This window comes from Pseudopipra pipra, chromosome 6 (genome assembly GCF_036250125.1).
Source record: "Pseudopipra pipra isolate bDixPip1 chromosome 6, bDixPip1.hap1, whole genome shotgun sequence".
NCBI classification, from domain to species: Eukaryota; Metazoa; Chordata; class Aves; order Passeriformes; family Pipridae; genus Pseudopipra; species Pseudopipra pipra.
The window spans coordinates 43,586,748-43,611,708 of NC_087554.1; the positions used below are offsets into that span (position 1 = coordinate 43,586,748).

At 38.2% G+C, this 24,961-nt stretch overlaps 1 protein-coding gene across 29 annotated transcripts in view; it reads left to right on the forward strand.

The window, feature by feature from the left end:
• Positions 1 to 24,961, forward strand: part of NRXN3 (neurexin 3) — a 996,746-nt gene that overhangs the window by 423,887 nt on the left and 547,898 nt on the right. For all 29 annotated transcript variants that reach the window (XM_064658888.1, XM_064658884.1, XM_064658876.1 and 26 more), the window contains 4 exons: positions 13,656 to 13,775; positions 19,188 to 19,569; positions 20,916 to 21,106; positions 21,603 to 21,776. In XM_064658888.1, the coding sequence (XP_064514958.1) occupies positions 13,656 to 13,775; positions 19,188 to 19,569; positions 20,916 to 21,106; positions 21,603 to 21,776 (867 nt within the window). The remainder of the gene's footprint in view (positions 1 to 13,655; positions 13,776 to 19,187; positions 19,570 to 20,915; positions 21,107 to 21,602; positions 21,777 to 24,961) is intronic.

Here is a 24,961-nt window from a genome sequence, read left to right on the forward strand (position 1 = left end):
TGTGATGCTAGTGATGTTGATTGAGAAATTAGAAGTCCTTAAATTCTGACTCACCTCAGCAGGACTTGGCATTTTTTTTACTCTGTACCTGCTGGAAATTAATGACAGTGCTGTTAAGGGATATTAAATGTGACCCAGTTGCCTGTAGGCTTGTACAAATACCTTGGTTTATAGGTAAAATTTCAGCTACGTATTGCTATTTAACATTATACAGATGTTTAGCTTTGCATTATACAGATGTTTAGGAACTTTTAAGACTGGACTTGAGAGTGAATGAGAGACATCTATAAATGCGTCCCTTCCCATAAAATTAGCAATGAGATATAGCAGTTCCCTGTTGTTTATTGAGACTTTGAATTTATATACCTTTCCATCTGATTTTCCAGGGTGATGTGCTATACAGCTGCCATTCAGCACCTCTGAAAATCAAGCTGACACTGACTTTGTGCACATGCATTTGTTAAAACTGAACTGCTGTCAGTTCGAGATACCGTTAATTAATCTTTGCAGTGTAAAAGGGTCAGAACTAATTTCCTTTTAAATAAATAAATAAATAAATAAATAAATAAATAAATAAATAAATAAATAAGAGGGAAACTCTGGAATCTCTACCTAGCAAAGAAGGGGTCCAGCCCGGCTGCGAGGGTCAGAGGGATGTAGCTGTTGGTTGTGCAAAGGGCTTGTAGCAGCTGCTCTGTGGGGGCACCACTGACATGTGGCACAGCCCTGGTGCTGGGCAGACCTGGGCAGGACTGGGGGAGTGACTGAGTTTGCATCCCAAGGTGTGAAGGGCTCCAAAGGCTCAGGCTGAGGCTTGGACTTGGTGGTGGTGATGTTTGGTGTTTAAAGAGCCGCTAGGCAGGTCTGGTTTCAAACTTGTTTCCTTCTCTTTGTCATCTTTCCCTTTCACCTTTTCGTATAGGCTACATGAGTGGCAGGGCACACATCAAAGTCACTGCTTGTGCTCTAGCTACCACAGTGATTTCGTAACCTTTCACCACTGAGGGAATGGGAGAGAATTGGATGTTAAGGCTCAAGCTGTGAGAAAAACTCGTAGACCTGGAGCATCCAAATTAGTTTTTTCTAAGTGTTCTTCCATATTAAAAGTTTCTTTAACCATTCAGTGATAAACCTCAGGCTGGTGACTGGGGAAAATTGCTTGTCACTCAAGCAATGCAAGTTTCACATATGCCATCCAGCTTCTTCCCAGACTGCTGGTTGGAAATGCTCTGCTTGGTAAAAGCCCACAAAGCAGTGAGAGAGAGTAGTTTACAACGAGTGATCTAAAGCATCCATTAGCAATAGAGGTTAAACAAATAAAAAAGCATAAATAACCCCAAAAAAACCCCAAACTTGACCTGTGGTCTTGCAGAGTGTTAAACAATGCAGTATTTTAGAAGACTCTTGTGAGATCAGGCTAATATGGCACTTGCAGATGAAAGTACTTATTTCTATAAAAACCTGACCCCTGAAGAACCAGTACTTTTGAGATTTAGGAACAGGAGGCTTCTGAGATCTAATCCTCATTCTCCAGGCTTGGCTATTGCCTTGAATAACCCATCAAATCCTTACTTCATCATATAATTAATGTTCTTGGGGATGTGATGAGCTAAGTGATGGCATTTGTTTTCCCTGAGTGATTCTGCAGTGGGATTACAAGTCTTAGTGAATCATCTTAAAATACCTTATCCTTTTTCATTTTAAAACAAAGCAAAAAACCCAACACCTTCCCCCAACCCAAAACTCTTTTTGAGAGGAATGCTTATTCCTCTTGAAATTAAGGGGACTATAGAGAGCTTAAAACCCTTGCCCTGTATAGTCGTGCCAGTCGTCTGTATCATGGCTTGTATTAGCACTCTGTTGCAGTCCTGGGTGTCAACTTTCCTCAGCAGATTGACTTTTGGGACTTGATGGTCTGTTTTAGCTACTATGGTGTTTATCTTGCACTGATTGTAGAATATGTAGATCCACATTTTAAAGAGAATTTAAATGTTCTGCTGCTGTGATAGTTTTCAAATTATATGTTTGCTGATGGTATGGACTGTATAGATTTTAGTAGTGTTACAGCATTTGTTCAGCATAGGATCTGAATGCTTTCTAAACACGCATGGATTAATTTTCACAGTGCTCTTGTGAATGATAGAAATTGGAGAAATATTGGTTTACTCAATATTACAGCACACCAGCTTCTCACCAGCTAGAAATAAAGACATCATTAGGAACAATTCATAAGGAGAGAGATGTGTATAATCTCCACATTCCTGTAACAATCACTACCTCCTTTTCAAACAGACGACTGGAGAAGGAAGTAAAGAGCATGTGGGAGGGGGTTTGTGGTTTTGGGGTGTGTTTTTTTGCTTGTCTTCAAACAGTCAACACAGAAATAACCTTTTCTCAGAGCAAAAGGATGTATTTCCAAACTTGAAAATGGAAAACAAAGTGTACTTGTCACTAAGCTTTCCATGGGAAATGGAAAGAAATAGATGTTATAGAGAAATGTTTCTGACAAGCTTATGCCATTAATCAAATTCTACTGTTTTCAAAGCTTAGCTAGAGGCCAACATATATACTATTGCTTGACAGTGAAACAACCTTATTGCTTAAATGTCTTTGAAACAGCTTGAACTAATATGTAACCTCAATGCCACTGGATTTTATTTCTTTAAAAACTTTACACTGCTGGCTACTTAGTACTGTTTTAACTGTGGTGCGCAAGGATTGATAACCCTTGTAATCAAGATGGCTGATGAACATGCACAGGCATCAGTTGATCTCAGGAGCTATAAAGTCACTACTTTCCTTCCTTGTGTTCAGTTCATGATCTGTACGCTGATGTTGGCTGTCAGAGCTCTGCTATTCTCAAAGTGAGCATTAATTTTCTGTGTGTTGGGAAAGAAAAGGAGACCTGCAAATGCTGGTGGTACCTTTCCAGGAGTAAGTCTACTTCCTGTGGGAAGAGTTCTGCTTTGTCTTTTCTCTTTCTCCTGGTCTGTTGCTGTTTTAGGATGACTCCTTCCAATTAATTGTCTGGTGTATTCCTATCTAATTTAGCTATATTAGAATTACACCTGGATGTTGTATGAAACATAGAGGATTTATATGAAGGTGTACACATGAAATTGAGTGACTTCAGAGGTATGTTTGAGAAGAGGGATGGCATCAGTTTGGATCTTAGACACTGTTTGTTATTGGGAGCTCTGAGGACAGAGAGATACGGGTATATTTAAAGCTATATGCTTAACTTTATCATTCTCTCCTCTCCTCCCAGGGCATTTTTTCCTTTACATGCTCCTTAGCTGACATGAAAGCTGTGACTTTTAAGGTCTGAATTTCAAAGGAGTTCTCAATAGTTGCCTCAGATGTCATCTTTATCTGTAAATCCTCAACTATCCTTTAGTCTGCACTTCTGATCTCTCAGCTTTCCAGAAGCCTGTGATCCTTCCTTGATAGCTCCTTAAGCTAAATAAGGAGTCTCTTGCCTGTAGGCCTACATACCACTTGTCTTTCTCATCTGGGTTTCTCAGTTCAGGTAGAAAGAAACCAGTGTATGCTACCAGTAGACTGGAAATTGGTGGTTACCTGTAAAGCACCTGAGGAGGATTTTCATCAGTGAATGTTTCTATGACTCAGGTGGATTTCTTCAGCAGGGTCCCAGGTATTTTGGGAGTATGCATTGTGACTATTGCTGAGAGGTTTTTGGAGATAGAAGGGTTAAAGTGCCATTAAACAATTAGTTGTAGCTAGACTTATAACCAGCTTTTTGACTGCAAGATATGTCTTAATCCTTAAAATTAGTAGTCTGTGTAGATATGGCTTCCAAATTCCAGTAAGGTTTTATCCATTTTTGTAACATTTGCTAAACGGAAAGGAAAACATTAATTCAAGAGGGTCCAAGCTTTTACTGTGATGCTTTGGGCAACACAACTTTGTCTCGCTTTCCACCTCGTAAAATGTGGTCAGCAGTATCCCCCAACTTTATTTTAATGTTGCATGGGCATTGGAGTGTCCTGGAAAAAGGAGAAATTCTACAAATACTAAGGTGAAAATGAAAGACTTAGAGGATGGCAACAAAAACGAAGTATTTAACTTGTAGCTTGACAAAGGACAAAGGGGCATTTGGAGAAACTCTTCTATGTCTCTAGTCCTTGTATAGGTGAATTCAGTAGAACTTCCCCGTGAAGTGTTTTTACTGGGTCGTACTTGTTTTCTGGTAGTAACCTGGAAATGTAGTCTTTACTGCAATGTGACTTACCTTAAATAGGTAAAATACGTACCAATGCTCTATCTATTAAATATTAGGAAGAATTTCAGTCACAAAAGTTTTGTTGGTATTGCTATGTGGTCACTATCTCGTGCTAACCATTCCTACTTATGAGAGAATAGTCAATGACTCTTAAAAATGTAGGAGGAGCTGAGGTCTCTGTTCTCTTCCCTGTGAAGGATACCTCTTTGAGATTGGTAAGCTTTTAAACGCCTTTAACATTAAACACTCCAGTCTGCACTACTGATCCCTCAGCTTTCCAGAAGCATTTGATCCTTCCTCAATAGCTCCTTAAGTGAAATAAAAAGACTCTTCTATGTTAGGTCCAAGTACCACTTACCATCATTCTCTCAGTAGTTTCTCACTTCAGGCAGAGGGAACCAATGTGCGTTACCAGTTATGCACACACAGTTCACTAGTATCATCTGAAAACATAAGATTTCCACTTGCAAATTTCAGTTGCTCTTTGTGCTTGTTAGTAGTATGATTTGTATACATTTATATGGTCTCCCTCCCAGCATACCCGTAGTTCTCAGTAGACTTATAAACACTGGCTAATATGCAATGGAGGATTTAAAAACTCCATAGATCATAAAAAAGGGTGGGCACCTTCAGAATGAAGGTAGCATTGCCAAAAGAGCTAAACCTCGAGTGTGTTTGCAGTGTTTTGTACCCCCTGTGGAAGACTTGAATCCTGCTGGCTTTGTAGTCACTTAGACGTAATTTCTGTGATACTGACTTATGCTTTTAGAGGCAGACTGAAGCTAGTTCATGTCATAGTCCTAGCAACCATGAAGATAACTGTGTGCATTTGTAATACCTTAGGCACTCAGATGCCACAGGGAAAGGTACCTTAATTGACAGAGCAATTTAGGTCCTCCTAATTGATGCTATTGTTCTTTGCCCTTTGTATCCGCGTAAAGAAGTGTTGGTAACAGGACTGTCTTCTGTTCTTATACTGTGCTGTTAGTGAGGATGGTGCAGTGTGTCCTAAACAGCATTTAAAAAAATACTTTAATGCAATATTTGGCAATGGAGCTTCAAGGGCTTGGTGTTTTTTTTGCTCCAACTCAGGTCTCTGTTAAACTACCAAATGTGCCTTTGGGAAGAGGAGTCTCTTTGGCATTATTTTCTGTGTTAAAAGAAAAGGTGCTATGCTATTGTTAGAAGGTGGTCTCTGATTTCCTGAAAGACACATATATGCAATTACTGTGAGGCACTGTATTGCCACATACATTGCTGATTTATCCTGCTTTCTGATCTCCTTGCTTTTCAGATTTAGATGAGACATTGTTACTATAATACTTAAAAAAAAAAAGGTAAAAAAAAACCCTCTACAACAATAATCAGATCTTTCAAAAATTCAAATAATCCTTTCAAATGAAGTAATAGAGAACACTTGCTAAATGGAATGATACAAGCTTTTTCAGTCTGCTGTGATGTAGTTCCTTACTAACACAGCAAAAGCAAAAAGCTTTTTTTTTTGAGGGGGGGGTGAGGGAGGGGGTGGCTGTTCTTGGTTTAAAGACTCATACATTTGATTCATGCTTTGTGCCCTCTAGGTAGTTTGAATCTCATCCAGGCAGCTAACAGTCAAATTATTTCATTGCTGTTGTATATGTGTCTCCGTGATACATCATACGACTCACTCCAGTTGTCTCAAACTTATTTCCAGCATCTTTTTCTCACTATCATCTTGATTAATCCACTTGTTTCATAGCATTTATGGGAAGATTTGAAACTAAACAGGAAGAAAAACTTCAGTTGTCTTACTGTTGGTAGCACAGTCTATCTATGCTTCAAGTAAGGTACATCAATGGGATTAGTGAGAAGATATTTGGGTTTGGTATCTGTATTATTATATCTATGCAGGAATAAACAGAAGAATTAAATCTCTAGCTTTGTCACCCCTGCATCTTGCTTTGTTTGGCACTGCATTACTGGAAAGCTAATAAAATATAAAACTCTCTTAAAATAGAAGCTCTTTTCCTCTTTATTTCTGTTGTGGTGTACTACAGTGTGTGCATAAGTGTTCCTGTAATATTTGCCTTAAAATTCTGCCCTACAGTAAAACCTTGTGTGGTTCTGCATATTTCTTAAGCCATAGACTCATTTTTTTGTGTGGCAGATTGCATCCATTAAATGAAGCATCTGAAATGAACAGGTATTTACTATTACGGGGGAGAAACTAGGTTGACGTTTTGGAGTCATTCTAATAATTGCTGAGGTGTAGTCATCTTCAAAGCAAAATAGTGGGTGAGAGTAACTCTGGAAAGTAACTCTGAGTACTGTGATTCCTTTGTACTCACATAGGACTGTCTAAGCAGCAGCTGCAGTGAATGCGGTTTCCCTCTAGTGGTGCTCCCTGCGGGTAGACGCTGCTCTGTGATTGCCTGCTTTCTTAACTTGCTTACACTAAGCTCTCTTGAGCTTTGCTCTCTGAAAATCTAGTGTGTACAAATATTTCCTTGGGCAAATTGTAGATGAGTCACAACGCAGCAGCTTCTGAGTTCTTTATACCTATGCTGAAGCTTTTGTTGCCCTGATCTGTTAGGAACAGCAATATGAGGTGTTTGGCAAATGTGAAGTGGTTCATGTGACAGCCTTATTCAAAAACAAAGCAGTCTGATTTCAGCCAGTATGACTGAAATCACTTTGAAGCTAATTTAATGAAACTCTTTTGAATCTTAATTTTAAAAGCCTGAATACTTGATTTTTTTTTTAGTATACTTCTGTGTCCTTTTTGACCTCCCTACTGGTTGTGAATATAGAATAAAATCCCTTTCCTGAAAAGTGGACACTCAATAAAAGTGGAAAACCATCTATTATCATTAAAAATTAATAATATCTTGAATAGATAATTAGAAACACTTCATTTTATTTTTAAACACTGAAAACTTTTTCATTTATCCTGAATTTGAAACATTTTGAACATTTTCTAAGTCAGAATAAAATTATTTTTGGAATAATTGAAACCTCCTTTCACCGAAATTGAAATTTCCTATTTAAACTCATTTGAGGGGGATCAAGTTCCTATTAACACAAATGTTTTCCTGTTAAAAATGATTCTGCTGTACATACACAGTAGTTAGTAGTCTCTAAAAGTGTTAAAATTGAGCAGCAGTGAAACTGAGATAAACAAGGAGTATAACCCACTGCCTGTGATGGAAAAACCTCAACGTAAGCACAGTTTGTGCCATGTATGACCTGTACCGTATATGCAATCAAATAATCTCTTTTCTCGTTCTTAATCACAAATTATATCCATGTCAACTGAAAGACATAAAACTCAATTTCTGCACTAAGTTTTGTTTCAGAGCCATATGAAAACGCTGCAGTCATGTTGAATGCAGCCTGAATCTATATTGAATCTTATTACAGCTATTGGCCAGGGTATCTGCTAATGAAAGTAACAGTCATTTAATATGGTGTTACATGTATTTATAGCAAAAGGAAGGAACAATGTTGTGGGTTTTGTTTTTTTTAAATAAGGGCCTTTTTTAAAAGGCATTTTAAAATAGATTGTATCCAAGATAATTAAACCCAGCTGAACTTATTTTTTGAGTTTACATGGAGACTGGGGAATTTTTGAGAGAACTAGTAGGGTGGTCTTGCTACTTTTCAGTTATTTGCTGAGCTAATTACATGCACTTTATAAGTCTGGCTCTTGGGGGAATTCTTATTTGCACTTGTGAGGATAGTTGACTCTGTGGGTGATTAAAGGATTTTGTGTATGCACTTTTTATGGCTGTACGAATGCAAATAATTAAAATTTGCTTCTGGGTAGGCTGGTGTAAATCATCTCAACTTTATTGATTTTTCACAATGAAGCTACTGTGTAAAGCTGTAAACATAAATGTTTTTAGCACGGCTTACAGAAAAGTTGATTCTTAAGTCTATGCTGTGTTTTGTTTAATGTGTGGAGTAGTACCTGGAGATGAGCCCCTTCCTTGAGGAAATGGAAAGACTGGTGCAGGTAAGGTCCCCAGTGAAGGTGTTGACTATCTGTAGGGAAGTGCAACTACTTATTCCTTGTTGGCAGCCAAAGTTTTCTTGAAAAGAGGTATTCTAAAGCCTGTATATGAGCAAAACAAGTGTGTATGTATAAGAATATGTGTTGATTCGACTGGGATATCTACATAAATGTCTGCAATGTATGGAGAGTCTGGGGTTGCCAGTTGTTTCCTAGTAATTAACAATGCTCCTGGAGTTGAACAGCAGATCCTGGCCAAAAAAAAGACTTTCCTGAAACACTTCGTCCATACTAGTGCTGCCTGAAAAAAACCAACAAAATTTATGCTACTGACTTATGTTCAATCAAGACTGAAAGCTATTGAAGGTTTTCAGAGTAAATGCCAGCTCTGCTTTTGAGCCATTCTTGTGTTTTGATATTTGACCTGTTCTTTGCAAGATCTTGCTACATATCAGGAAGCCATAAAGGTGTGTGAAAAATTGCCAGCATCTTTGTCCTTACACCCATTTCTTCCCTTTTTTGGGTCTCGTGATTCATTCTCGTGTTTCACAAATCTGTGTGCACACATTTTGCACAGCAAACCACAACTTCTCTGGTCATTATGTGAAAGTGTAAGGAAAAACAATCAATGTCCCTCCTCCAACACAAACAAAAAAAGAATGGAAAAAAAAAGGGGGGTAAAGAACCTTCCCTTTCCCAGCCCCACCCTGCCTTAGGATGCTGATGGCATTTTGGAGGGATGTTGCCCTGTATAAAAGAGGCACAAAAATGCATCTTGCCGCTGAAAAAAAGCTGAGATAGTAGCTGAGCATTTTAATTAAAAAATAAAAAGCAGATAAAACCTTTTTATCATTACTAAGGGTCTTTCCTAGAAAGCATTAGGATCACTGTAGAATTATGTATCATTGTAATTGTAATGAGGTAAGCGCCTGTTCCATTCTCCTCAAGATGGCAATGTGCTTTCTGGCTGTCTCTTCTGGTGTTCTGTAGACTGAAATGTTTGACCACTTCTGTTAATATTGGATAAGATATGCAATAATGAAGATAGCCTGGTTTCATGAAGGTCATTTTAATCTTATAAGTGGATCAGATGATGACAGCTTGCACCATGGGTAAAAGCACACCTTTTGATCCACCTGTGCGGAACTGCAGAGGGGATTAACCCTCTTTCTCCTTTGCCTTTCGTAGGAGGGAAATTCTGTGTGCTGTTAGCCACTAAGGGTGGATAAGAACTGTTGTCTTCAGAGTTATTGTCAGAACTGCATCCCTCTTACCAATTGTTTTTTCTAAACAAGCGAGTTCTTGGGGGCCATGTGGAAAGCAACTTGGCATTTTCAGCAGGCATGATCTGCTTTTTGATTCTTTATGCTTTGGCACTTTTATGTAGTCTATTTGAGCCAAGCTATTAATTAGCAGCAGTGCACCTTTAATATAATGACTGGGACACACTGGGCAGATTGGATGAAGTTCTTCCATGTTTGAAAGCATATACTAATTGGTTTTTATGAACAATATGCACACACGTTTGCGTAGATATCAGAGGATTCATGAGAGCATGAGGAGGAATCACTGCAGCTGAATGAAGTAATATTTGCTCAAGAAGCCTGAACTGTAGCTGAACTAATGTCCAGAATTGGGGGATGCCTAAGAGACAGATAGTTTTGCTTCTGATTAAGGAGCATTTGCCATTGCAAAGCGCAAAAGGAATATGCACTAATCTGCCTCATTTGAATTGGAAAATGAAAGGTAGTGATCAATTCTGTATGACACACAGTTCCTCAGAGGACATTAGGAAGGGGGATGGAATGACCAAGAAGGCCAGAGACACCAATTGGAATGATGCTACAGTAAAAACTTTCTTATTCTTTTTACTGTTATGTTGTCCTTTACTCTTGTAATGATAAAAATTAAATAAATTGCAGAAATTACAAAATGCCCAACTGCCAAAGTATTATAAATAGAAAGTGTTTCCAAGTGTGCCACTTGTAACATTGCTACAAGAGTTATTTGTTTTTTATTGTAAAAAATGTTGCACAAAGGGAAGACATAAATATTTGACTTTTTTTTTCCTCTTTCCATTTGATCTTCTGCTTTGCTTCCTCCTACATCTGTTTTATTCTTGTTGAAGGATGATGTAGGTGCAAGAGGGAAAGGAGGAAAAACCCCAAACCCACAAAACAACAAAAACCCCACCAACGTTGGTCTATACACTTAGTTCTGTGTGTTTAGCTGTAAGACTGCAGAAATGCCTTACCAGGTAGGAGATGGTACTTAGGGGGAGCATTATGGTGCTGATGCACATGGCCCATTTCCTTTCTATTTTCCCTCATCATCGACAACTGTTGGATTAGGAATCTTCAAGTCATCTTTTAAAAATTGATCACACATATACCTGAGATCAGCTCAGTTAGTTAGAGAATGATGCTAACAACACAAAGGTCATGGGTTTGATGCCTGTATGGGCCATTCACCTAAGAGCTGGACTCGATGACTTCCAACTCAGAATATTCTGTGACTCTGTGATAAATGTCTGTATAGTAACAGCACATGTAGTAATCATGCTCAATGAAATGAAGTTTGGCATCCTGATGCGAGAGTCCCTCTATAAAAAATGCTTGGAACCACTCAGAATTCAATGGAAGTTTAACAAAGAGAAGAGCAATTCATTTGCCCACTCTCAGTTGAAAAATGAAGCATAATTTTGCTGCTTTTCAGGTCAACCTACCTGCTGCGTAAATGTCTTGAAAGCATTTGAAAATAAAACAGTTTGAATAGAGTAAAATAATTTTTTTTAATGCTGTGTTTTAAGCTCAGGTATGTCTGGTTTGAAAAACTTACCTGCATGGTCTTAAGCATGCTCATATATTGAATTTTTGTATGTGGTGTTATTTGGGTAACCCTGCTAAAAGAAGCCAGTGCCCATTGGTGCATGCAAATTGGAGGGTTGTGAGTGAACAAAAGTATTAAAACCTTTTTGTTGTTGTTGTTGTTTCAACTGATCAAATATAAAATTGGCTGATCAAGACATGGACTTAAATAACAAAATAATTTGCATCTGCAGTGCTTAATTTTCAAATTTATTAGCCCAAGCTATTAATCTGTTACTTCTAAATAATAATCTCATTTGTAGACAACCTTATTCATTTGGAAAAAGGAGTGGGAATTCTGAAACTTTCCACTCATTTATTTGTGAATCGGTTAAGCTACATTTTGTGAAAATCTAGTCACATAACTTCTGTTGCTGTCACAGTTTTGTTTTGAAAGTCTTACAGAGGGCATCAAGACAAGGCAAACCAGATAGTTTTCATTGACCCCTGTTTTGTCAGGGTGGGGTTGAAAAATGGGAGCTAGACAGTCAGCAACTGTGACTTACTCAACCATGCTGAACACAGAGCTGCTGCATAGAAAGCGTTGAATTGTCAGCTGAATGGTCTTCAGCACACCTGACTTGTTCTCTTGGCTGAGGCCTCCAGAACTCTAATAAATATGTGGAAAAGATTGTTTTTTAACAAACATTTGCTGCCTCTCCCCATCCTTCCTCTGCTTTCAGGTGGCATTATAAAAACACACAGGTCCAGGTGAACTCCTTGATTTTCCTACCTGGAAAGTGGCTGTGTGGAATTACAGTAACTGATGCAGTATATTTTTATGTAGACAATAATTTTGCTAGCCACCCAGAGATATAATTTTGTGAATTCTGCTCCAGGATAAATTGTACTCACTGATGTAAATCAAACATAACTTTCTAGGAGTCTGTTAGAGTTTTGTTTGTCTGGTTCCAAAGAATTTAAGCTTTCTGACCATGGTCTAGCTGCGTTGTACAGCTGGATTTATATATGTGGTGCAATGTGACTTTGGCATATGGATGAGGAACTCCAGAGTTTATGGGTTTCTCCTGTTAAGGACATATTCTCTGTAACTGCAATATGTGGCACCCCATCCTTTTAATCCAAGAATGATTCTTATTTTTCAGGTCCCTAGAAAAATATTTTTTTTCCTCTTGCTTTATGGTAAAACTGACTAGCAGTGGGCTTTATTTGAAAAGATATTAAACTCCTTTTTTTATTAGCATGAACTGCATGATATTTTAAGGAGAAAAACAGAATATTAATTTTGTTTTGGTCTCCTGTAGAATTCCTCTAGTACACATATCCTAATTGAGTGAGACACCACCTTCTTTGCCCATGTTCCTCCTTTGGTGAGAAGCAGTTACAGTAATGTTACTAATTAGGCAGTGTGCATACTGTGGACTATGGGCTATCTGATGTAGTTTTACCGGTGTAGTATGTTGATCTGTAGCAGTGCCTCATTGTCCCTGTCCCATCTCTTTTACTAAGTTCAATGTGTCTTGTTTTTACTTTCTTGGGTTCCCCTTTTGTCAGTTTGGGCAGTGGGTCCAGACCCAGTGTGCAAAAAGTTCTGCTGTCCTCATTCTGCATTTTTCTGATATACCTGGATCAAAACCCACCACTTTAATACTGTACTGAAATGAGGCTATAGATGCTTTTAATTTAGCACACACCATTATTCAATTTCACTTACCATTTGACATGAGTGAACTGTTCCAGTCCTGTAATCTGAACAATTAATTTTTTAAGTAATTGCCTGTCAACTGTGATGGGTGAGCAGCAAAACTGAACAAATATGGGTAGCACTAATGCTGTTTTCCCAGGAGCATTGTTTGCAAGGGCAACTGTGGTATAACCTTTTGAAGAAGAAATGGCTCCTCTTTCCCCTTTGGCTTGTAATTCAGGGGGTGAAGTAAGCACCTCAAAGCTAGGCTTCTTTGACAAAGAACCTTAAAGCAATCAGCCAGGTTGGTGAGTGGTTTTCTCTCTGTGATTATTTTTTTTTTTGAAGGGATTGGGTTTGAAGTTATGTGGGGCTTTTTTGTTGTTATTGGGGTATTTGGGTTAGTTTTTTTTTTTTTTTTTTGAGACTGAAACCAACCTGGTGTTTGATACCGAAGTGTTGAGAGACCAGTCTGTTTAGCTTTGAAAAGAATCCCAAGTACCTTGGGGATGTTGTAAATCCAGATTCTTAGAAGAGCAGAATTCTGCTGTAATGACTCCACTCTAGAGATACTTCAGTCATCAGCTTGTTTTCCTGTTACTGCAGTGTGTTGTACAATGTGATATTTGGAAATTAGTACCACAGCACAAGAGAGATTTCTACTCGTTTTAAATGTGTGTGACCTCTGGGCTCTGTGGAGGAAGGCACTTGACTGAGTGGAAGTGTTCGTGACCCTGACTCCAGTGAGCTGGGAAGATGTAGGTGTGAGTGTTGATTACAGGTTGTAATACATCTATACAATCTACTGGTCTGTCTCACACCAGGTTGATTTTGGTGACTTTTCCCATTGAACAAGTACTAAGCTGTTGGGGGTTTGGCTTTAACTGCTGTACCTATCACCATCCCCAGGCAAGGGACCTGAAACTCTTTATGCTGGGCAGAAACTCAATGACAATGAGTGGCACACTGTCCGTGTGGTTCGGCGAGGAAAGAGCCTCAAGCTGATCGTGGATGATGATGTTGCGGAGGGTAAGTGTGATGTATGACTATTTTTTGATCATTATCTTTGTATCTCTATTCCCAGTCTTTCCTCTGCCATTATGCCCCTTCTCCCTGTTCTTGTGTCTTTTTCCCCCCCTCTTTCTGTTACTACTTGCGTATTATTTAGTGTTACTATATTGAAAACAAATGCTCAGATCTGAGAGACTAACTTCTTAGCCAGAAACTTCTGTGACAGCTATAACAATATGAAATATAAGTTTAGGGGACAGATAAGCTTACATATATACCTGAGACTGCAGAGGTGTTAAGCAGCACTCTCTCTTGCTTCAGGCTCCATTTGTGTTAGATGTGAGTATACCCCATTCCTGAGCTGCAAAGGTGGTTTCCAGTGCTGTGGAATCAAAGCCAAGGCTCTCCAGACTTTCCTCTGCACAAACTTGTCCTTTGATAAACCAGTATTCATTACATGTGTTAGAGAGCATGGATTTATGTCTCCACTGTTCATTGAGTGGGTGTGGTTGTTTAGGAGTTTTTTTGCAGTTGGAGGGGTTTATCGTTTTTTTTTTTTTTCCCAACTTCTTGTGCTTATGGTTCAGAGCCTTCTAGAAGAAAAAGCAAACAAAGTAGTTTGTTCTCAACTTTTTTTTAGAGGTTAGGGAGGATTCTGAATCACCAGAGTGTATCATATCACATTGAGTATGTCAGCCCTTTTTTCAGATAACTTTTTGAGCTCCTACTTCTTTTTGCAGAGAAATGTAGTTGAAGGGAGGAAAGAAAAGGTCAATCACTCAGGAAAGCTGATGTCTCCCAGGTTGAGATTTGCATTGAAATGATCAAGGTGCTTTAGATTGATCTTTTCTTCATTACAAAATTTTACACGTTACACTTTTCTGGTCCATTTTTCCATAACTGCAAGAGCCAGAAACTTACCTATCTTATTTTGAAGGTCTAAAATTCTCATAGTTGTAAATAACTGTATGAAGCTGTTTTTTGAGGAAAACATCAGCAACCTGAAGGCTGGTAATAGAATCAGAAAGAAAGGGAACCCTGGATTCAACACTGATGTGGGTATGTTTATTTAGTTGTGACCCATGATGTTTTGTCAAAAGAAGAAGTAATGGCTGCTTTATGCAAAAATTTTTTTTTGCAAAAAGCTTTTCCTATATCCTATCTCTGAAAATAAGTTAATTTTATTCTGTACGACTGTGATTAATTTTAAATATTGTAGTAATTTAGATTATTTGGTAAGCCGTGAGGCAGAAATTTGAAATAAACCAATAGAAATGGGTTTGCAGTAAAATGGTTTGAGGTATGTTTGCCCGCTGAAGTGAATATATGCTGTGCTGTATGGGCTGTGAATTTGCAAGAGAGAACAAGAAACATATGCAAGAAAAATCTTTCCCTCTGGTTGTTGGAAGACAACTTTGGGAGTGACTTGGTCAAAATTAGCTTATAGGAAAAATAAATTTTATTTAAGAGGGAACTTTCTGAGTTAGTGACATTTGCTGGCAAACATTTAATCCCTATTACTTCTACATTGGAGAACAAATCTTCTAGGATATGCTATTTTAGGAAGCCCCACGAGGTGGCACTCTTTGCATTACTGAATCGGTCCCCAAAAGCCATCTGTTTTTGAAGTCTTTTTTTCATGGAACTGAGTTTATAAATAATAATGATACAATCCTATACCAAAATAGGATACGCATATGCACATGTATATGAATTACATAATTAAAGATGCATTATAGCTAAAAATATCTGTTAAAAGAATGCCATCATGTCAAAGTCAAAAGTCAGAACAGCCAGAGTTAAGATTTTCTGTGCAGTCTGCATCCCACTTCCTTGGGCAGATGATAACAGTCTTGAGTGATGTGGTCACATAGATTTTTCCACAGGATTCTTGCTGTCTTAGGCATAGATCAGAAGTCTAAATTAGGCCCCAGTAAAAATAAACAGCCTGTTTGATTTCCATCTTTTTATTGCTTGTTTGGAACAATGCACACCAGCTAAGTTTTGCTCTAAATATAGAGCTGTTTTTTTTAAATTTTATTTTATTTTATGTGTGTGTGTTTTATGCTACTCGTCAATATATTTATACAGAACTAAGAAGCTGCAACTGGATTTATTCCCTTGTCTCTTATTGAAGCAAGCGAGCATCTTTTCCCCATTTTACAGGTCTGGAAACAAGGCACCAGATTAAAGTTGGATGTATTTGGTACAAATTTGGCATGATTTTTCAGTCATTTTCATCCGAAAGATTCAGCATGTCTGTAAATTAGATCCTGTAAATTAGTTCAACCCTTCTACATGGAGAATTAGGTCTAGACAATTAATGACCACCGATGAAAAATTTGTAATGAAGTGTCTGACTTGGCTTCCTGTAGGACATCTAAGGCAGAAACAGAATCCAATTCCTCTGGACAGCATTTTGCTGTTTAATCACAAAACCTTCATCCCGCATTCCAATCCACCTTAGAACATTAGTGATAAATGAGATGCAAATATAGAAGATATATTCCACCCTACAACATCGTGCAAACACCCAAATACCACTTGAACTAAAGAGCTTCTGATTGCTGTAGTAGTTACAATACTCTCTATAGAGCACAGAGGAGGATTTGGAGGTGAACTCTGCAGGTGGGGCTGATAGCTAATGAGATCAGAAAATATTGGATTTCATTCCATGATTTCCTAGGATATTGCATCTCTTTTCTGATTCTGCTCTTGTATTGCTATGTCCTTTTCAGCCTTTCACTGAAATACCCTTAACTTGCTAGACTACTGTTTCTAGCACTATCTCTTTTTTCCTAAGCTAGCCCCTGTTTTCTCAATTTTCACCTCTTCTAAGATTCTGGTCTCAGCTCTTCTAACCTCCTGCACTCCATTTTTAATGCCCCCTATATTTGGGTTCCCTGTCTCAGCATTCTCGAGATTTCCCAGTCCTGGCTTTTCTCTCCTTCAGGCCACCACTACTTCTTTATGTTTATCTAACTACAGAAAAACAAAGAAGAGTTTTCTTGCTCTTGGTCTTTGACATCTCTTAGTTTTATTTTTCTAATTTTTTGAAGTAAAGAAGCAGGATTTTTTTAAAGAGACTCTTCTAATTTTATTTTTAAGAAAGTACACTCCTGATTTGGAAAAAATCATAACTTTTCATTTGATAACACTGAAGCTGAAACAGCCTCTAAAAATCACAGTAGTGGAAGTGAGAAAGTTTGTCTAAACAAACTTCTGAATATACTGTTTCAGTTTCTGGGAACTGACCTTTTTCAAACTAAAATAATATTATTTCTGGTAAAGAACTGGTCCAGGATTTAAAACATTTGCATTGGTCTTGACACTTGAATTTCTAAAAAGTCAGAAGTATATGACTGTCTTCAGCTGCTTCTAAGTTTGATCAGCTGTATCTGCTTGGATTGAAGCTTTCAGTGATATTTGTATAATTGCCTTTAAATTTAGATCCACTGCTGAAATTGGGAATAAGTGAAAAAATAAATTGGTTTGTGTAACATTTTTTCTTCATATTTGAAGTAGATACTTGAAAACATATTTTCTAATAACTGTGCTTGTTTGCTGTCTTTGCATAAAACTTGATCACATTTGGACAAAGTATAAACTGAAAAATTTTATGATCATGAGGGGTGATTTAGGAATATTTCAGTGTTTCCAGAGGCTCTAAGCAAGAAAATGACCATGAGTTTATTTAATCTGACTATTTATACACCACAAGCCAGAATGTATCATCCAAGTATTTTTTCAAATATGTCCAGTTTTCCTTCTATCCCCAAGAGGAAAAAAAAAAGATTATGTTGGCATTAGTAAGAAAAGTCTTGAAAGGGCAATTTTTAGAAAATTTTTTTTTTTTTTAAATGCCAAGGAACTCTCTAGGTAAGAAATGCTAGGAGATTTCAGGGGAGAGCACAGAATATGAGAAAGCTTTTAAGTCCCAGTTGATATAACCTATGGGAATTAAGAGGAATTTGTCCTGGGTTTGGTTATGGTGACTAGTGTAATTCCCAGGTATAATCCCAATGACTCAGAAATATCTCTTGCAGTGATGAGTTGAGAGTTGTGTATATATGCTTACTGACCAGGAGATGCAGTCAAGTAGGATACTGTTGCTAAATTTTATCTGTCTGCAGCACGCTGGAAGCATTTATGCAGGTCTTTATCCAGTTGTCAAATTTCACAAAACCAGTGTGAATTTAAATATTTTCATCCCCTCTGTTTTTTAAACCTGATGAATTTGATCAGCATGTTAAAATAATATTAGAGGCAGAGGGACCAACAAGTAGTGTGGCTAAGAGCTTTGGAAAACCTTCTAAAAGGAAGGACTTTGCCTGCACAGTGATTACGATGGTAGACAAAACAGACTTGACTTGGGGAAAATTAATTTAATTTACTACCAATTAAAGATAAGAGTTGGATGGTGAGAAACAAAGACAAAAAGTAAAACACTGCCCCCCACCCTCTCTCTTATTGGGTTGACTCCTTCATTCCTGACTCTCCTACCTGCCCCCACCCAGTGGAGCACAGGGTGGGGAATGGTAGCTGTGGTCAGTCTGTAACAGCTCCTCTCTGATTCTCCTTCCTCCTCATACTTGCATGTGTGACTAAATAATTAAAACTACCTTGATGAAGAACTGTGGAGGACTACAGTAAGGTTGGCTGAAAGGGTTTGCATTCTGATGTTGCCCGAGTTGTCTTTATAGCATACTGCTGTATTTCTTATGTCTGTGTTGGTTCTGTGTCTGCACTGGTGCCTAGACACTTATTGAAATATTTAAATACGATGTGAGAGTAGTCCGGCATATTTGGTATACTGAATAGCTTGGATATTTTAATTGAGAGGTTAAAATCTGTAATGATGTGGCAAATAGCCCAAGTGGTAGGCTGGCAATTTAAATATACAGAGGGGCTTTTTACCTGTTGCATTCTTGTGTGTTTCCCTCCTGCTGTGCTCTTAAGAGAAATAACATCAAGCCAAGCACCAAGAGAGAACAGAAAAAAATATTAGCAATTTTGTGATTGTTCTCACTTCTTTCATCTCTATTTATCAAATATTTTCAGGAAATGCACCTGTAAGAGTTGTTTCAGAAGTGTATGAGTTGTTTGGCAGATGAACTGTTGGACCAAATACATCACTGCAGGCTTTAAGGGAGAGACCCGGTCTTCTTCACAAACAAGGAAGTCTGTGAAGCACAGGGGAAAATAGGGAGCTTACTGCCCATGGCGCTTTAGACCTGTCTTTTCTGCCAGATTTTGGCAACTGCTAGACTAAAGTGTCTCCACCAAGATTCTATACATTCTTATGCAAGCTATCAACAGTGATCAGATAGGATTAAGTTAGTACTGCTATTAGTCTGGAAATTGGAGTGTGAAGAGCTCCATATAACCTATTACTTATCCCTGATGTTCCTCCTTGTTTCTGTCCTTCAGGCACAATGGTTGGTGATCACACTCGCCTGGAGTTCCACAACATTGAGACGGGGATCATGACAGAGAAACGGTACATCTCTGTTATCCCCTCCAGTTTCATCGGCCATCTCCAGAGCCTCATGTTCAATGGGATGCTCTACATTGACCTGTGCAAGAATGGGGACATTGACTATTGTGAGCTGAAGGCACGCTTTGGTCTCCGCAACATTATAGCTGACCCTGTGACGTTCAAGACTAAGAGCAGCTACCTGAGCCTGGCCACCTTGCAGGCTTATACATCCATGCACCTCTTCTTTCAGTTCAAGACCACCTCAGCTGATGGTTTCATCCTCTTTAACAGTGGTGATGGCAATGACTTTATTGCAGTTGAACTAGTCAAGGGGTAAGTGTCCTTGTTATATTTTACCAGCTTATTTAGCGATAAACTTACTTATAGATAAGCTTAAAATGCTTGTATAAAGAGAATTCACCTCATACTGAAATTGAGGTGTAAGACAAAGCACTTAAACATAAACACTAAGCTTAAGACTCCGGATTTTATCACTGTCTTCCTCCTGTGGCTGAGGCAAAAACACTTTTATAGTGTGCAGCATTAATATTTTAAGTTGTTTGGATGTAGCTAGACTAATGTTTTGTCCTGTTAACCTCGCAGCTTAGCACAGAGGAGGAAGAAATGTGCTGAGGCTCTGTATCTCTCTTCTCTGCCCACTTCCCTTTTTTTTTTTTTTCCTGTAATACTCATTTTTCTGCCAACTTCACTGGAGGGGAAAAAAAAGGATATGGGCTGCTGAATCTGTAATTCTGCTGGTGATATTTGAGGAAAAGCAAACTCAGCTTGCTTTTGAGCTGCTATATTCTTTTTAAAAGACCAATAGCTTATTTAAAAAAAAAATCCTTTGTTAGATGAACAAATTTTGATCTCTTATGATTTAGTCATGGTAGACATGTTTTCCAAAAATACAGTTTAGTAGTCCTGTTTATTTCAATTCAATCTGTTTCAGTTTTAACTTTGCACATACTTCTTAAGTGGGACATTGAGTAATATAAAAAGCACCAATCACGAGCTCCTGGTGCTCTGTTGAAAGTTGAGTTTTGTTGTCTTTTTTTTTCCTTTAAATAGAATACTTCTCTTCTATCCTCAGGTGAATTTCTGTGTTTGAACTATATAAATAATTGAGGGTAACACTCCTGTGACTTCAGTCTTTGTTAGGGTCTTTATTTTTTGCCAAAAGCATTGCTAATTGTTTTCTAGCTGTTTGAATAAGCCTAATGTAAATTTGCTAAAATATTTCAAGTGAGTTTCCTGATAAATTTCTTAAGAGAGTTATGAAGAACTCAGAATGAACCTGAGGAATATATTCCCCAAATAAGCATATCTAACATTACTCTCCAGTACATTTATTGATATTGCCAATTTAAAAAAATAATTATATTCTGAGGCAGCATTTGTATGGATCTGCAAGAACTTTGTGGAAAAAGAGGAATGCTTTATGGTTAGGATCTGATTATTTCAAATGTTATAATCTCAAAATACTAATCCTTACACTTTGGTGGAAAGGAAACAACTACATCTTTTCAAAGCAATGGCTAATATTTTGGCTTACTAGAGCTTTCTATCCCAAAGATACTTCCCTTTGTGACTTTCATAAGTATCAGCTCTGGCTAGAATAAGAGTCAGTAGCGCTGGAATTCTTACACAGTTTTAACTAGCTCTTGTTATGTTTACAGGTATATACACTATGTGTTTGACCTTGGAAATGGACCTAATGTTATCAAAGGCAACAGTGATCGTCCTCTTAATGACAACCAATGGCACAATGTCGTCATTACCAGAGATAACAGTAACACACACAGCCTAAAGGTGGACACCAAGGTGGTAACTCAGGTTATCAACGGTGCCAAAAATCTGGATCTTAAAGGTAAACTCTACAAGACTGGCTGTTCCCCCTGTTATTCTTGCACTAGTAAACAAGAGAAAACTTAAAATAACCATGCATTACAGAACAGTAAATCTGGACTTTGCTAATTTTGGCTGTCAGATTCGTTTTTCTCTTTGTTTGGCACTTCCTGTAGGAGCACAGTTTGTCATATTTTGCTTTTTCGGAAGTTAATTGTCATCTTACATTTTTTCCTAGTTAGGTAGCAATTACAACTGGGATTATTGGTGGGGTTTTGCAGGGCTTTTTTGTTTGGTTGTTTGTTTGGGGTTTTTTTGTTTGTTTTGTTTTGGGCTTTGCTTTGGGTTTTTTTGTAGTAAAGAAGGCAGAAACGACTTCTTGCACAGTATCTCCCTCTGCTTTTAAATTTTTCTGAACACCTGTTCACTTTGTTATATTCACATTTGGTGACAAGGAAAGTCACTCTAGAAGGTGTGTAACTTGCTCCTTCTTGTATGTTTACCCCTCTCTCCTCTAGGTGATCTCTACATTGCTGGCCTAGCTCAAGGCATGTATAGCAACCTCCCAAAGCTTGTGGCCTCACGTGATGGATTTCAGGGCTGTCTGGCATCTGTGGACTTGAATGGGCGTTTGCCTGATCTTATCAACGATGCTCTGCACCGCAGTGGACAGATTGAGCGTGGATGTGAAGGTATAACTGATTTCAGAGAAGTTTCACTCTCAAGCACTCAATTCTTACTTCATTGCTGCCCTCTGTGCATCTCTTCCACCTTACTATTCATTTCATTAAGTTACTTTCATTGCAGTATCCTTCATTATAACTTATGTTTTCCAAATGCAGCTATTTGCTACAAGTTTTCATCCTACAAGAGTGGTTTATAAACATTACAGTACTCTTAAAATACTTTGAAAGATGTTCTGAGCATTCATTTCATTTTTGCTTCAGAGCACCCTTTTTTGGGATTCACAGAAGTAAGTATTTCAAAGAACAAGTGGAGACAGGGGAAATGGAAATGGAAGGTAGAAGGAGCTGAAGGATGAAGGCTGGACTAAAAGAGGAGTTCATTTTTGAGGAGGTGGACCTCCAGTGAAACCAGTGGGCCCATTGCCTCTTCTGCCTAGAAAACATTTCTGTTCTGTATTTTCTCTTTTCCAGCCAGAATGGAACTAAATGTGATGAGTTACTTTTAGAAGCATGTAAATGGTAGTGATATCCTGAAACTTCTTTAAGAATTTACTATTCCTCCTAAGCTCTCATTAATTAAAAAAATATTGACGTCAACAGCACTGACTCAGTAAAATGCATATGGTTTCAATTCCCAAAGCACTTGGGGTACTTAGCATCAAAACCCCCAAGGTTTTGCTCTCTGGGTTAAATGACAATCACCACTGTGCCTAGTTCCACTCAATACCAGTCTGCTGTGTTGGTTATCAGTCACTAGAAGAAGATAATTTTTTTCTGTAACATTGGTATGCATGTTTGCTAAGAAAAGATGTATGTCCTGAATTGGTCCTTCAAAAATTTCATAAAGTTAAATTACTCCTTGGTTGTCTATCACCTACTGTGTCAAAATTACAGGTTATATCATGATGAAGTCACACCATTTTTCAAGACTGTCACTTCTTAGGATTAAAACTGTCATCTTAGTGATATCTTTGAGTATTCATGAAACACCAAATTGGCAGTCCTATTAGATCTGTTCCCTTGCTTGTGTCTGTGTTCTGTTTGGCTGGGAGCTCTTGTGCCCCAGCCCTCCTTCCACACTCGCGCAGTGATACTCTCGTTTGTGGGAATTTTGTGTCCTCTCACAGGAGCTCACTCAGTGTCAACTTCCACTTCACAGCACTGGCAAGTGCCACACAGCTGGAGGATGGGGTTTTTTCCATCTTTCTCTCTTTTTTCTTAATATTGTCTGTTAACCACACTGTTCCGTGTGGAAATGAGCACATTATAGCAGAACTGGTGTCTTTGTCTGTTTGTGGCAGACCCAACTTGTCAAAAGAAGTGCACCTTTTCTGTATTATTTACCAGGAAAAAAAAGGAATTTTAGGTTTTAGAAAATGTCAATTCTATTTATCCTTGGTGCGCTGAAAGCTCTTCTTTAAAATTAGTGATTTGTTGATAATTCCTCTGTTTAAAATTATATTAATCCATTGGCTATTTAGCTGTTGTGATTTCTACTAACTCTCTGTCTTCAGAGGGCCTCTCATTAGACTAACCTGTTGTTCTGTGTGTGGCTCAAGAGCAGAGTCATGATGCTTTCCCAGAAGACTTCACCATTATTAGAGCTATGGTGTTTCCTTCTCATGTACCCAGTGTAATTCTTTGATTTAGTGTCCTGTTACTGAGGTTGCATAAGGTCATTGCTACTCTCAAAATGCACAATGTGGCACTTTGTCTGTGTGCCAGTATGGTACCAGCACAGCTGCTGCCTGAGCATGGAGATTGGTTCACTTTTCGAAATATCTGAAATGTGATTTCTCCTTCTCTTCTAAAGCCCTTCAAATAGGATTCAAGATTTGAAAGAGATCTAAAGAAATGGATGGTGGGGTCAGTGGTTGCCTTTGTTCTGCCTTTGGAAGAACTTGATCTTCCAAAGCAGTGCCCATGCTGTCTTCCCAAATGGTCCCTGCTCAGTACCAAAGGAACTGCTGAAGAGGAATGCATTCTTTTTGCCAACATGTTTAGGATTAGTAAAAAACCTGAGAATTTGGTCACCAGAAAGCTGTTTCATTTGTTGGTTTTGTTTGTTTGTTTGTTTTTTAATCATAGCAACCCATAAGACTTTGTTTCAGATCTTGGCTGCTGCCTGCTGGTGCCTATTCTTACAGCTGCCAGTGAAAGTCACACCTATCTCCCCTTTCTCTAAGGAAAGAAAAACACAAAGCACGTTCAGTCCTTCTTTATGTCTCCCTAGTTTGCTTCCATCTCACATGATCTTGGATCCAATCTTAACAATGTTTTCAAGGGCTGAAGTCCCAAGCAGTCCTTGCTGCCTCATGGTGTTTAAATATGTTTTTAATAAACAATTGCAGGCTTTTTGTGTGAATAGTTGTGCTGTGTGTTGATTTGCCAGACATGTCCTTGTTTAATCATGAAGAGGGGTGGGATCACATCAATGATGAGAACATGCATGCTTAAAGAAATGTCATTCCATCCCCACATAGGAATCTTGCCTTTCAAATGTGGTATGAGAGATTTCTGCTAATGCTTGTCTCTTGTTGCGGCTTTGCTTTCAGAAGCAGAAGAGATTACAAGTTGGCAGCTGTTTTCTCAGAAACTGTCAGTTTGATCTCAGGACAGAATCAAAGGATGTGTAGAGGAACGAAGCCTTGAGAATAGTGGAATGTGAAATGTAGGTCAGGAGACAGAGCTGTACCGCCTAAGACACACCAGCATCCTGTTGTGTTTGTTATCTCTGTTCATGTATTTCAGTACCCTACTCCATACCACTAAATTCACAATTTTTAATAGGAAAATTATATTCCTTATTGTCTTGGTGCTACTGCTACCTCATTTTATTCAATTTGAGCAAGCCATTGAATTTCCTTGGCCACATTGTTTTTCTCATATGCTTAAGCATAATTCAGCCTCGGTGTGCAACAAAGCACAAACCTGTCGTGTTATACAATTATCTGTGTTCCAGTGATAAGTAAGGCAGTGCTTCTACTTGAGTGGGAAGGACTTTCAGTAAATTATATTTATATTTTAATGATATATTTATAGATCTTTTTCCTTGGGATCTGAAGAACCCCAAAGCATTCTTAGTCATACACATACAAGTCATTCTTGAAATGCAGACATTCTTGAGACTGAAATTTGCTGTGTCTTTTCAGACCACTTTGAAACAATGGATGGAGGCTCCTAGAGATTAC